This window comes from Bufo bufo, chromosome 1 (genome assembly GCF_905171765.1).
Source record: "Bufo bufo chromosome 1, aBufBuf1.1, whole genome shotgun sequence".
NCBI classification, from domain to species: Eukaryota; Metazoa; Chordata; class Amphibia; order Anura; family Bufonidae; genus Bufo; species Bufo bufo.
In genome coordinates, this window is record NC_053389.1 from 440,658,612 (window position 1) to 440,674,325 (window position 15,714).

The window sequence follows — 15,714 nt, forward strand, 5'->3', positions numbered from 1 at the left end:
TAAAGAAGTCATCATGGTGGTCTGGGTCTAAAGGAGAAGATGAGAGAAGAGAATGTCTACAATCAGAGGAGACTTTACTGGATGTAATAGGTATGTAGTGCCTTATTCTCCTGTATGTTTGGTACTGCTGAAAGACCAGGCAGCATACTGAAGGTAGGCCTGGCTTGGTTCTTTGACCCATGTCTCACCTCTTCAGCTTCTCCACATCTTAATTAGAGACAACTGGAGAAGGAGGATAACAGAATCATCCCTTCATACAGCTAATCGGTGAGGGTGCTGGTTGTCAGACCCCTGTCGATCTGATATTGATGACCTATCCTAAGGAAAGCCCGGAGAACCCCTTTAAGCTTCCAATACTTTCCTGGTATATACACAGTATACACAGCTTTCTGATAAAATTGCATCAGCTTTATTTTAGCCCTTATAAATGAGGAAGCAAATTGTGGGTAAAGTAGATTTAAGGTTGATATAAGATGCTTCATTTCTAGGATTTTCTTTAATGCAATTGTCCATTATATTCTTTTCGAAATTGCTTGATATTAAAAATATATTGGTAAAAAAATGTTATGCAAAAATAAAAGATGTGAAGTGCTGCAGTATAGAGTCAGAAAGAGTATTCAGAGCTAGGGATGCTTTGTGCCCTTAATACCATCTCTGATTCCTATCTGTTTGAGCGAGCAGCTGAATATAGAAGCTCAGAGATGTTCTCATCGGCCACATGAGATGCAACAAAGATTCTTTCCAAAAGCTGAAAGAGCAGACCGTTCAGACAACAGATGGGAGAGTTCCCATAACTGTCAATTTTCTTGATATTTGCATAGTAAACAGAGGAGGTGCCATCTGATTGATATTTCAATGCTGTATATAAAGTGGAGGAATTCCTCTCCCCCTCTGCTCTCTGTCTGATCTTCATCTCTCTAGTGTGTCCACCTGGCTGCTGGTAAACTGGTGTTTTATTTTGTGGAAGGTTCAAAACTCTTTGGGAATAAAGAGTTATTGATAAAATGCCTGAACCAACCAAGAAAACGGGTGAGTATCAGTGGCATCCTTGCCACATTTACTAGTGTACCCCACTTTAACATTTCCATTAACTCCTAACGTAGCAGCAAAATTACAACTATTGATATTGCAGATGCATTTAATATGAAGATCCATCAGCACCAGCTTTTACCAGTAACAGACTATTAATACCATTACTTTGCTGATAGTCCTATCCATTATTAACCACTGCTTAACTGCAAGATAAAGGAGCCACCCACAGCATCCTATGGCAAGGCACAATGATGAAAGTTATTTAAACTTTAAAATTATGTTACTCCTGCAATAACTTTTTCAGTTCATTCTAACAATACTATCTAAGTATATACTGCCTGTACCTTCTCCACATGTAGTGATGGAGCTTGGTCTGTTACGTGCCAAAACCTCTATAGTTTTAAACCATCATTATTTGTTAAAAAATATTGTATTTTCATCCTCACCCAATGAATCCCATCCTAAAGACACTTCCAAACTAGCCACTAAATACCAGACCAGTACCTGTACATACCATGTAGTAAGGACTGATCCTTAGCATGTTATAATGTGTCAAGTGTCCACCAGTCTTGACAAACATTGGACTATCATGTTAGAAGAAATGTGTTTGTATTATGTAACTATACATGTGGTATTACAGTGTAAGTAGTAGTTTATTCATTTGAAAGTTTAGCGGCTTTGTTGCACACCACATAGGTAGTCACAACCTAAAGGTCTGCAACTGATATCATTAACAGTCCAAAGCTATTAGAAAAGATAAAGCAAACATTCTTTCTCTTCTAGCTCAGTAATTGCCAACTAATGGTTGGTTATGGAATGTGAGTTTAAAATGTGAGCACAATACATTTCATTTAGTTCCGAAGTGTACAGTAATTAGAAGTTAGGATCGATTCTATATCTATCTATCTAATATCTATTTTATCTGTCTATCTATCTATCTAAACTATCATGTATATATCTCCTATATATCTGTCTATGCATCTCATATCTATCTATCTATCTATCTATCTCATATCTATCTATCTATCTATCTATCTATCTATCTATCTATCAGATGTTTATTCCAGATCTAGATAAGGTTTGGGTTTATATAGGTGTTATCTTGCATTTTTCTATGGATAGATCTCAAATAAAGCATTCTGATCTGAGTGATCTTTCAGAACATGCCATTGGAAGTATCTTCACTGAAAGCATTCCAGGAGATTATTTCAGAATCCTTATATCCCACACTGGAACTTTAAATATTCAGCTCCAGCTTTATGACTCTGAAAATATCTGTAACAGGCAATCTCTTGGCTCACAATTCTTACCAAACATAGCCAGGTTGATCACTATTATAAACCGTTGCCACATTGTTCATTCCATACACCCTGTGGAGGAACAGTCTTCATGTTCTGTTTTAACAATAGCAGCAATTCCAGTAGGACAATACTTTATAGGTAGATGTCATGCATAATGTGCACACATTCATTAATCCAGCATTTCAAAAAGCAGTCCAAAAATCTGTTAATCTGGCACTGGGAGTCGGATGGGAGGAACAGAATTGCTAAATAATGTAACATTTTACAAGATGAAAAGAAGACTGAATAGAGAAAACTATTAAGAAAACAAAATCATATTAAGCATATTTCTGTTTACATTTTAATTAGGTTTACCCTTCTGAGGTAGTTTGATATATGGGAATTCCGATAAACCAGCATATCTGATAATGTGGTAACTTGGTTCATCTAGGTTTTTGTTTATTGCCCTATTTGCTATTCCTTTTAGTCAGTTTTAGATTTTGCCATGCTGAAAATGTCATTGAACATTTTTCGGTTGAAGGTTTGTGTAGCAGAAACAAATGGTGTAAAAATTGAAGGCAGAACACTGGTTTAAATTATTCCATTGAAAAGTTCCTTCCTTACCATTGCTCTCTCAATAGCAGTCTCTCAATATACTGGATTTTATACAGTGTGGTTTAGAGCAGTGTTCCCCAACTCCAGTCCTCATGGCCCACCTACCGGTCATGATTTGAGAATATCCCACAGAATGAATACCTGATGCATGGACACTAATTATATAACCTGCTCAATACTAAGGAAATCCTGAAAACATGGCCGGCAGGTGGGCCCTGAGTACTGGAGGTGAGGACCACTGGTTTAGAGAACATAGCAGGACTTCTAATCATGGGACTAGTTTGGTGTTCTAAATCATATAATTAGGAAATATAATATCACAATACATAAATAGATTTCACAATGTGAACGACCTTTGAAAGTCTGTACACATAGCACAGTGTGGCAAATAAATCCTGCAAATACTTTCTCCCCTATTGCTTTATACAGTTTGGATGATACGTAGACCACAATAGCTGAAAAAGCTGATAGCATTGAATTTCTTCATACATATGTAGTATTGTTTTCTTCCATTAGCCTTTTCTTTATGGCATATGACCTAGTTGTACCAATACTGGACTGTTAATGGTCTCATTAGCAGCACTTTTTGGAAATTTTTAATTTCTATTTAGAAAAGTTGTAGGACAAGATGTTTTGGCATTCAAGGCCAATACACCAGCATGTACCGATCTGTGTAGCCAACTAGATGTAAGTACTGTGGCTGAAGCTGACCTTAAAAGGGTTGTCCAGTCCTTTACAAGTGATGGCTTATCCTCAGGATATCTGATCTGCGGGAGTCCAACAAACCGCACCCTTGCTGATCATCTGTTGTGCTGCTGAATGGAAGCAACTCTACAATACCCAGCTCCGTCCACTGCAAAATCAACAAAGCTGTGTAGTTCCAGCACCAAAGCTTCTACCGAACAGCTTATTGGCAGCATAAAGGATGCTGGACCCCTGCCGTTTTGATAGTCATAGCCTATCCTTAGGATAGGCTATCTCATGGAAAGGGATGTACAACCACTTAAAATTGATAATCCTGCTTTTTAAAACCTGTCATTTTGAGGTCCAACATTTTGTGCCCTCCTCCACTATTGGGGCTTTGTTTAAGAGATAGATAATGCCCCTAATGTCTCAGATGAGACAACCCCTTGTATATACCTTTACAGCAACTGACATTTCATTTATGCCCTGCATCGACAATGGGGTTTATATACCAAAACTTTCCAAAATATAGACTTATTGTGTTGCCTATAGTAACCACAGTTTAGCTTTCATTTCTAAAGCTGCTCGGGAAAAATAAATGCTGTGCTATGACAGGTTGCTAGGGACAACTAGGACAATTTTGCTAAATCTGCCCGATAATGTTTAGTGATAAATTGATGCCTGCCTGCAGAGACCACAAGAGGGAGCTTGTGAGCTTACTGCATACTGTGTTTACTTTAAAGGGGTTCTCCTGGAATTATGGCCACAAGCAAGCCATTATTGAATGTAATTAGGATAGATTATGTCCACTTGTAGAGATGCCTGGAGCTCAGGATGTGGGGCCTAACTACACACTGTGCTCGACACCACTACATGTGGCATTCACTTTACCCTGAGCTTTCCAGATTCACATCACTAGAAAGCACCTCACTACTCAAGCAGGCTGAGTGAGGACCAAACTTGATTCAAACTAATTAATTCGCTTATTTCTACAAGAGACTGTTTGAAATGCTTCTCTAATCCCCACTGGAGCTGCAGATTCACATCACTAGAAACTATTGTACTGCAGGAATGCTCCTCTAAAATAGATCATAATGATCAGATTCTGATTCCTGTTACATTCAGGCTGCCCAGCCATGACGACATATTGTAGGCAGGATCACATATTCCCTTCACAGCACCAAGGTCTACATAAAGCTTTTCGCACGGTCAATACAGTATGGAAGCATTAGTTTTCTAGTAAAATAAATAAGAAATGCAAGACAAGAATAGAGGGGCAGCATGTGCAGAAAGAACAAAGGCAGGCTGAGAAGCCTGCCTCTACAGCACACAGGTATTCGTCTTCAGCATCCAGTACAACGTTGAAGATGGAATTTTTTTAGCAATGCTCAGTTGCTAAGGGAACACTTTAGGTCACCTGCACACGTTGCGGAATACTAATGGTTTTACCGCAAGAATTCACATCCAGAAAAAAACGCAGCATAATACAGTACCACCAATTGCATGAAATTACACAAATCTCAAATACACTTTGCTTCTTTCTTCCATGCAGAACTTGACCTGCTGAGTAGATTTCGAAATCCGCAGCAAACCAATTACACATGCGGTTTTGGTGCGGAAATAGAAATGTGTGCGGATCTTCTGCACGTTTACCCACACCAGTGTGCAGGTACTCTTAGAAGCACTTTCTAATAAAGTTTAACATAATTAACTAATGAGGTATATTAGAAAAATCATTTGTATCACTGCCACTACACATTAAAAAAATTAATGAATAGGTTTAAAGGATCATATCATATAAAAAAAGTGTCAAAGAGCAAGGGACTAGAAACTAGCTAATCGATTGATTTGAATAAAATCTGTTCCTTATTCAGCTTGCTTGAGTAGCGAGAGGCTGTCCCCAATGTTCAAGAGACTCCTCTCTCCCTGCTGAATGACAGGGCCAGACATAATGCCTGGCCCTGCCAATATTGCACATGTGTGGTTGCTATGTGCAGCGGCACAACTGCACTTGTGCAGCTACAAACAGCAGTGGTGCAGGCATAAAATTGACAGATCCAGGTTAGATGTGCAACAGGCGGCCGCGCCCCAGGGCCCTCGATGTCATGTCCCAGGTGTAGGAATACCGAGTGGTGTAGTGTGGCCTAATTGTCTCTTTTTGTGTCACGGTGCTCCTACCTGGATACTGCTGGACCCCAGCAGTATCCAGATTAACTGGAGTCCAGACCTTGAGATGAAGCTCAATGGCAGCTTTACTTTGAAAAAACGTTCTCCAAAACGGTTTACAGACTTTGTCTTGGTTCCAGCAGGCTTTAGCATGAAACTGGCAGGCAAACTCAACTCTGCTATATCTCTGTTTCTCTCTGACTCTGCGGTACTGACTGGCTGGCTGTATACCTCAGCTTCTTCTGTAGGCGTCCATGGCAAGCAGAGCTTAAGGTGCACTGGCTGGCATGGGCACGTCCAGCAGAGACGTGCCCCTGCACACCCTTCCCCTGTCTAGAGAAGACCTAAACTGGAACTAACTGATCCCCACTAGTGATGGACGAACATCGGCCGGGACGGTTCGCGAACACTGAACCGAGGTAGCTCAGGTAACGCAGCAAAACCACAAACCAATACTGCACTACACAAATGCACTTTATAGAAAGTATATAATCAGTATATGACACCCCTGCTTCAATCAGTTTTTTTGGGGGGCAACTGGTATATCACACCAGTAGAAATTATTGGTTCCAATGGCGTTTGTCACTATCTGTAGCTGCGGTAACGCAGCAAAACCACAAACAAATGCTGCACTACCTAAATGCACTATATAGAAAGTATATTATTGGTATATAACACCCCTGCTTCAATCATTTTTTTTGGGGGGGGCAACTGGTATTTCACACCAGTAGAAATTATTTGTTCCAATAGCGTTTGCCCCTCTGTGTAGCAGCAGTATTGCAGCAGACCTGCACACAACTGCTGCACAATACAAATGCACTATAACATACTTTCTATGTTAGAAATTATATTATAAGTATATTACACCCCTCAGTAAGTCACACCTATCGATAGCACACCTATACCAGTCCTTAAAAGGACTTTTGTGGACCTATTAGCTAGCGTTTGGTGTCCCTAACAGCCTGTCCCTGCTCCACACAGCAGCCTCTCCCTACACTGGCAAAAGACTGAATGTAAAATGGCGGCCAGATCAGGTTTATTTATAATGTAGGGGGTATGTCCATGTGCTGAAAATGAAACATCTCAATTGGCTGTCCTGTACCACCTGATGGATGTGTCTTGGGTCAAAGTTCTTCACAATGTAAAAGACTATGGCGCCGGTGGACATCTCCATATGTTCGCATGTTTAGCGAATCGCGAACGAGCAAAGTTCGCTGCGAAACGACCGCCAGGTGAACCGCAAGGCCATCTCTAGTCCCCACCCTTCCTGCAGGAAGTAGTACTAGCCCACTTCTCTCCGGAGAGGGGGTTAAAATGGAATGAAAAGTTCCATTCTATATAAGATAGCTCTGCCAGAAACGCTGCCACCTGCTAGTGAACCAGGTACATTACATGAACAGTTACATAACAACATTATTAGGAATGCACAGGGTGGAGGACCTGGAAATAAATGCATAAGATGACATGAGGTTAGACCAATAAAGACAGTAGCAGGGTGCAGGAGTGGTAACACCACTCTGGGGTGTTACAGATGTCTGGCGCTGTCAATCAATGGGGAAAGGGGAGACTCTTGAGCAGCAGAGTCAGCTCCTCACTATTCAAACAGGCTGAGTGAGGACCAAACTTGATTCGAACTAATTGATTTGATCATCTCTACAAGGCACTGTTTGAAATGCCTCTCTAATCCCCACTGGAGCTGCAGTGGCCACGTGTCATTCATAGTTAACATTACCCTTGTAGTTAATCAGTGGCCTCAGAGATCATAAGTGAAGGAATGGCACATAACTGCTACAGGCTGGGAAAGGATAGAGCTACAGGACAATTATATGGGTTGTCTGTCTCACTTCAGCAAATGGCATTTATTATGTAGAAAAAGTTAATACAAGGCACTTACTAATGTACTGTGATTGTCCATATTTCTTTGTTGGCTGGATTATTTTTTCCATCACATTATATGCTGCTCATTTCCATGGTTACGCCCACCCTGTAATCCAGCAGTGGTGGCCGTGCTTGCACAATATAGGAAAAAGCTCCGGCCTTTCTGGTGGCTGGAACTATGGGAGTTCACATAGGCTGGTTCTTTTTTCTCTAGTGTGCAAGCACGGCCACCACTGATGGATTGCAGGGTGGTCGTAACTATGGAAACGAGCAGTGTATAATGTGATGGAAAATGAATCAAGCCATCAAAGAAGGCAATATGACAATCACTGTACATTAGTAAGTAGCATGTATTAACATTGTCAACATGATAAATGCCATTTGCCGAAGTGAGACAATCCCTTTAACGGGTGAATTTGGGACTTTTCATTTTATACAGCCCCCTGCTTTCTAGCACTCTAAAAAATCTTTGACAACTACTACTCTATGATGCAAGCTCCTAGTGTTTTGGGCAGTTAAAATGTTATCATTGAACTATTTGTCTTATCATTAGAAAGAAGTTTTAGTGACCATAAAGATAAATTAAGAAATATATCTAAAATATGTAATTCCCTAACTGATTATATAAATCACAACCACATATTTCCTATAAATCAGGAAGTTTGTGATAGTTGCTCAGTACCGTAATTCATGAACCCCTACCAACATTGGTTAACCAACTGAATGTGTATAGATTGTACAGTAGTTTATGGATTGTTCTAGAACTCTGGGAAGTCAGACAGTTTTGGTCTTTGCAACTTTTGAGCTTTTGTGGACAGTGCACAGTTGAAATCATGATTATAGCATTCCCCATACCAAACCATGCAGCTGCTATGGGTCTCAGCTGCTCAGAGCTTATACATCTTGGGGCCTTCATAACTGATACTAATTCATTCAGCCAGTCATGAGATGTGACAGCTGCTATTTAGGCTCCACACTAGTTAAAGTTTGATAAGTGCCTTTATATTGCTAAGGAATTATTTGTTCGGCGTATCGTTATTTTAGAAAATCAGGGGTAATTTCTAGCAATGTCTTCTCTAAAATTTTGTCAAAATATTCTAAGGAATCTAGTGGGTGGTCTTAGCGATTGACAGCTATCCCTGTATGCAAAGTACAGATCCTATATACTTTTTTATGGGTCAATACTCCACATGCTGGAAAAGAAGAGCAGACTATGAAAGCATAAGGTTTAGAGGGTTTTGAGAATTACTGCTACACCATCATCGTTTCAGTAAAGGTTTAGTAAAGTTTGTCCTTCAGTGCTATCCACAATGTCCTAGTGCCAATCAGTATTCAATAGCTGCAATGTCCTCCTTTTTCTCTGTTGTCACATATTAGCGTATGTGCAGTGGCCAGGTTTGGGGTGGCCCCAACGCTACACAGGATCCCTAAAAAACATTGCAGTTTTATCACATGTTGCTGCTCTCCAGAGGGGAAGGTAAGGCATGGTGCTCCCCAATTTGAAATAAGTCCAAAGAGTCAAAGTTTGCCGTAAACTAGAGTGTTTCTTTACTGCGGGAACAATACAGACAAGGCATTGAGTTGGCTTCTCCAGTCTCCTCCCTGGCAGAAAATGGTTCTGTGCTGAGGAAGGACCTCCCTGTCCCTTTCACTCTCTCAGAAGGCTGGTACCTTGGCCATAGGACTGGTGGCTCAGTCATCTGGAGTGGAGAAGTACAGAATTCTATGGGAATGACTAAGCAGTTTTTCCAAGCATAAACAAGTTTTCAGATGCAAACAACAGAGTCAGACAGTTAGAAGGTCAGTATGTCTGGTTTTTTCCATCCCAAACTTTGCATAGTCCTTTATAGTAACTGTGGATTATTTCTAACTTCTCAGTGCATAGATAGAAAGTGTCGAAGTCTCTCAGTATTAGCTGGCTCTGTATTAACCCTTTCCACAATGCAGTGCAGATATAGTGCAATAACAGTGCATAAGAACATGATATATTGCAATAAACGTATAAAATGCAGTTCAACAATATATAAAACAGTAAAAATGTAAACAACGGCATAAATCATAGTTCAAGTTAACCATTCCAGGTGCACTAAAATAGTAAGTTGCTGGTTTCGCTCAGTAGCAAGAAGGACAAAAGTCCTTAAACGTCCATAGTCCAAAGTACCCTTGCTCCAGAATTCTACAAATATAACTTCAGCTTAAAGGGGTTTTGTCACTTCAGAAAATGGCATTTATTATGTAGAGGAAGTTAATACCAGGCACTTACTAATGTATTGTTATTATCCATATTGCTTCCTCGGCTGGCTGTATTCATTTTTCCATCACATTATACACTGCTCGTTTCTATGGTTATGACCACCCTGCAATCCATCAGTGGTGGCTGTACTTGCATAATATAAAAAAGCACCAGCCTATGTGAGCTCCCACGGTCCCGGTCACTAGAGAGGCTGACATTTTTTCCTATAGTGTGCAAGGATGATCAACACTGATGGACTGCAGGGTGGTCATAACCATGGAAACGATCAGTGTATAATTTGATGTAAAAATGAATCCAGCCAGCAAAGGAAGCAATATGGGTAATCACAATACATTAGTAAGTGCCTTGTATTAACTTGATAAATGCCACGTGACAAAACCCCTTTAAGTCTCAAAAGCCATCAAAGCACTGGCATGAGTGATTTGTATGAACCCCCAATAAGGATAATCTTAATGTAGCAAAACAGAGCGCATAGCAGGACTTATGCCTGTGGATCACTACATTTGACCAATGAGAATAGTTCTGCAGTCTAACTGAAATAATAAGAACACTAAATACAATATACACAAAAGTCTGCCAAAATATCATCTTCCACTGACATGTCTCACATGTGGTTACAATATTAATTGGTTCTAGAATGACCATCGTAAGATGGAAATATTGTAACCTGAGACCATAACTCTTTGGAAAACTGGTAATTGGTTCCAAAGCTCCAAAATGTCATCCCCAAAATAAGAGAAAATGAAGATGAAAGAATAATAAGCAGATAACTAATACCGATAAAGCAAGAGACTCAATCACCGGCTTCTTTCTTCTTTGGTATTTTAATAAAGGTCACACGATTCTTCTTTCATCATTTTCAAGTGATATTACAGAGTGCAGGAATGCTGCCACATATACTAATTAGCACATATATCACTCTTCTGCTCTGTCCCCCTGTTCAGCAGGTCAATGATCCATTTAGTGAGTGCAAATAAATCTACTAATATGACTTTAGTAGGGCAACAACATTCGATATTTCCATGAAGAATCAAAAATCTAAAATGTAAACTATCTACTACAGCCAGAAGCTGAAGAGGCCCTCCTCCAGCCCACACCCTGCCCACTTTTTGGAAAAGTAGTGAGGTTTGAAAAAGCTAAAAAGTTGTAACTTTTGTTTTAAACCAGGACTTGAATCAAAAATTGCAACAACTGGCCTAGAAGCCTGATAAATCTCCCTCTCGTGTCTAGCATGTCATAATTGAAACAAATGTGTGGCACATACCCTTCGTATATATTTGATGCAGCAAGTGTGCACCACACATTCTGGCACAAATCAAGAAATTGATATATCTTGATGTGATGCGTTGAAATTGATAAATATCTTCCCCATTATGTACAATTCTGAGCACTTATGTATAAGAAGGACGTAGTGTGGGTGCAGAGGGCGACCAACGTAATTAAGGGAATGCGTGGTTTGCAGTGCCAGGACAGGTTATCACACTTGGGATTGTTCATTTTGTAAAAAGTATGGCTTTAGAGGAGACCTAATTATAATATTTAAATAATAATGTAATAAATAAACAGTACAATACAAATATATTGCCAATGATGTTTTTAAAATGTACAGTAAGCCTGCAACTGTTACATGGGGGAATTCTCTACATTTAGAAGAAAGAAGGTTTCATTGTCAACATAAACAGAGATTCTTTACTGTAAGAGCAATGAGACTATGGAACCCTCTGTCAGATGAGGCTGTGATGGCTGATTTATTGTACAAGTTCAGGAGGAGTCTGGATGCCTTTCTTGAATGTACTGTAATATTTCAAGTTATGGCTACTAGAGTTTTCGAAATTGGAATTTGATTCCTGGATTTAGAGTTGGGAAGCAATTTCTATTGCAAAAATTGGGCATTTGGCATCTGCCTCAGTGGGTTTGGTCTTCCTCTGGATCAACACATTAAGTGTGTAGGCGCGACTTAATTGACCCGTGTCTTCTTTCAATCTAATCATTATGTACAGTAATTATGTAATTCAGGCATTTTGCTCCTCTTCTGACCTCTGCTCTTGACCCTCAGGGATGCCCAGGCAAGCAGTGCGCAAATCGTCAGCTGGTGAATTTGAATGTTTCTCTCTGCTGTCTTGCCTGCTACAATCTCCTGACCATGCAAATGCTTCATTTGGCCTGGTCCTGATGCTGCTGATGTTCATAGAGCTGGGCAGCCTGGCAGAGTACGAGTTTTTAAAGGGCTTCTGTCACCCCCAAAACACATTTTTCATTTTTAGGCTTGTTAAAATCCTTATTGAACGACTATTCCCTATATAGGGCTCTTACCTTGTTCTGTGGCTTCGTTTCATAAAAAAATCGATCTTTTAAAATATGCAAATGACTTCACTACCAGCAAGTAGGGTGTCTACTTGCTGGTAGCCGCCGCATCCTCCTTTTAAAAAACCGCCCCCTCCTCCTGTTGATTGACAGGGCCAGAGAGCGCTCTCCTCCTCCCTGTCAGCATTTCAAATCCCGCGCCTGCGCCTTACTTGTCTTCATTCGGCGCAGGCGCTCTGAGAGAAGGACTCTCGCTTCCTCAGCACTCCCTCAGTGCAACTGCGCCGATGACGTCTTCTCTTTCGGTGACATTATGTTGTATGGTTGCTTTTGGGTTACTTTTCTCATGCATTACTTTTGATAAATGTACGTTGTTTTTCTCAAAAACCTATTGGCAGAATAGTAAAAAAATACCACATATCCCAGTTCCAGAAAATATTCACAAGTCCGGCAGCAGATGTCACTTAGTCTTAACACTTATTATTCCATTACCAACCATACAACATGCCTCACCTTATTGCTAATCTGTTCAAAATCTCTACGAATACTGAATTAAAGTCCTTTTATACAGTGCAATTAGAATGGATTAAATGTTACAAGACCAACTATCTGTTTTAATCAACCATGAATAGCATTTAATATTGGTTTTTTTTTGTCCCCTAGTGGTGCTTCTGCAAACCTCAAAGTCTTTACACACTATTTTATACCATTAATTGAGAAGTGTATATGAATCACAGTAACTATGATTCTGTCTGTACTGTACAGTAACCCCCCCCCCCCCCACACTGATCTATAGTTTTCCTACTGTACAAAGATCACTTGTTCCACAGTTATTACATGTACATATGTGTTCCATAGTTATGTTCATTGGACTGCATGTGAGACTGACTTATTGAGACATTTGATCAGAAAACACAAGGAAAACATGTATTATCAAGCCTATATTGTGGCATTGTACTATATCAAGAGAAATGGCTTAGTAGAGCATGGACACTTGTTCGGGACCCTCATCTTTTAACCAGACCATTGTCTCTCATTCTGGACCTCCTGTGTAATGCTTCATGTCTCCTCTAGTTGTGCTACAAGGAATTTAAACACTTACTGCTGGATTCACAGCTGATTGCAGGGAGTCCCAGTATTGGAACATTTTGTGATCAATTTATCAAGGCATTTTTCTAATACTGGCATTTTCCAAAACTAAGCTCCCCTTTTAGGAAAACTCCATATATGAATTTAACTAAGTTTACACATTTTACCTTACATATCTCAATATGGAAGTGTTTCAAAATACGTTGCAATTATTGATGTTTAGCTATTAAAGGGTTTCTATCACTTCGTATGCCATAATTAGCTCTCAGACACTAGCGATCCGCTAGTGTCTGCTCTGGCCAACCATCCTAATATAAGAGCTTTTTGGGCAGCCGTTTTGCTAAAAAAATAACTTTTATAAATATGCTAATGAGCCTCTAGGTGCTATGTGGGCGTCATTAGCACCTAGAGGCTCCGTCTACCTTCATACACAGCCACCGCCCAGCGCGTCCCTCCAGCCCGCCCATCTCCTGATGAATGCGATCCTCCGTGTGACGCAACGGACGAATTCTCGCGCATGCGTCGTGCGCGGCTGTATTCGACGCATGCGCAGAGAATGTCTGACCACTTCCCTGCTCAGACATCTCCACTGCGCCTGTTCCTTGCCTCTAAGTGCTAATGACGCCCACATAGCACCTAGAGGCTCATTAGCATATTTATAAAAGTTATTTTTTTAGCAAAACGGCTGCCCCAAAAGCTGTTATATTAGGATGGTTGGCCAGAGCAGACACTAGCGGATCGCTAGTGTCTGACAGCTAATTATGGCATACGAAGTGATAGAAACCCTTTAAGGTTAAAGGGGTTCTCTGACCCTTGAATATAAGGTTGTTAGTGTTAAAGCCCTTAAAAGGGTTGTCCTCATTTGGAAGCCTTTGGCCAGGCCCCCTCCACTTCACTGGACCCACGGATGGAAGCATACTTACCTAAACCCGCTGGGTTCTATTTTCTTTTGTCCCCCACTGCCAGCTCCAGTCCCTGCTAGTAAACTTACTGTTTGATGCATCACATCACTGGGTGACACATGAGGGACATGTCACTGCTGTTGCCAGTCATTGAATTCAGTAGACACGTGACCCCCATCAAACAGAAAGTTTTCCAGTGGGTAACACAGAGTGGCAGCGGTGGCATGGGACTGAAGGAGCTTGAATTAAACAACGGGGTATAAGTTTGTTTTCCTTCTGCAGGTCCAGAAATGTGGGGGTGGGTCTGGCCGAAAAGCCCCTGAAGGTGGACAGCCCCTTTAAGATCCCTTTTAAACATGTGCTTGAATCATCACATATAGACATGTGTTTTTTCCCAGTGCCAATGATTATCTGAAAGCCTGCATTAAAGAATATAGGGTGGGGGGATTTATTCATATTAGTATTTCCTATGTCAGTCTTAATACAAAATGTGCTGGAGTAAGACGCTCCACATTTATTAGGAGGTGCATGCCAATTTACCGCATGTTCTGCCAGTCCATCCGCCAGAAAAGCAATCATATGCCAGCTATAAGCTGACATAGATCTGAGCTATAAGTTTTTCTGGTGTACATTATAGTAAATCTGTTAGGCCGCTGGAGGCCATGCCCCTCCCGATAAGGCCTCTTTCACACTACCATTTTTTTTTTCCGTTTTGCGGTCCGTTTTTTGCGTTCCGTATACGGAACCATTCATTTCAATGGTTCCGCAAGAAAAACTGAATGTGTTCCGTATGCATTCCGTTTCCGTATTTACGTTTTTCCGTTCCGTTGAAAGATAGAACATGTCCTATATTTGGCCGCAAATCACGTTCCGTGGCTCCATTAAAGTCAATGGGTCCGCAAAAAAAACGGAACACATACGGAAATGCATCCGTATGTCTTCCGTTTCCGTTCCGTTTTTTTTTCTGAACCATCTATTGAAAATGTTATGCCCAGCCCAATTTTCTCTATGTAATTACTGTATACTGTATATGCCATACGGAAAAACGGAACGGAAAAACGGAACCGAAACGGAAACACAACGGAAACAAAAAGACGGAAAAACGGATCCGTGAAAAACGGAACGCAAAACACTGAAATGGACATACTGTAGTGTGAAAGAGGCCTAAGCCTCATATGCTTTATCCAGAAGGGGAAAGTGCGGCATAATGCCACTTGAGCAAAAATTTGCAGCTTTTGTATGGTAGAACATTAAATGAGGCCTCTCATAGGCACAAACCGTTCCGATTTTTGGATCATATAGAGTAGTCTACTGTAGTTTAAATAGATTGACTAGTTAATGGTTTCCTGCTTCATACAATGTACGCCTGCCTTACCATAAAAAAGCCAAGCTAAAATTAACTCATTCATATAAATGCATGCTAACATCCACTATTTTTGTCACAAAGATCACAAGACAAGCAGCATATATACAGGACAGCCCTGTCTGAGCTTCCTGGTAATTACATCAG

The 15,714-nt window shown here is 40.5% G+C and overlaps 1 protein-coding gene across 43 annotated transcripts in view; it reads left to right on the top strand.

The window, feature by feature from the left end:
• The first annotated feature begins 766 nt into the window (after positions 1-766).
• The window catches only part of MYBPC1 (myosin binding protein C1), a 138,374-nt gene continuing 123,426 nt past the window's right edge, over positions 767-15,714 (top strand). For 35 of the 43 annotated variants that reach the window (XM_040407286.1, XM_040407393.1, XM_040407292.1 and 32 more), the window contains exon 1: positions 768-1,029. In XM_040407286.1, coding sequence (XP_040263220.1) covers positions 1,005-1,029 — 25 coding nt within the window. In that variant the 5' untranslated portion in view covers positions 768-1,004. Of the gene's footprint in view, positions 1,030-15,714 lie in introns of all 43 variants that reach the window. The other 8 variants (XM_040407571.1, XM_040407605.1, XM_040407597.1 and 5 more) reach the window with 2 other exon arrangements.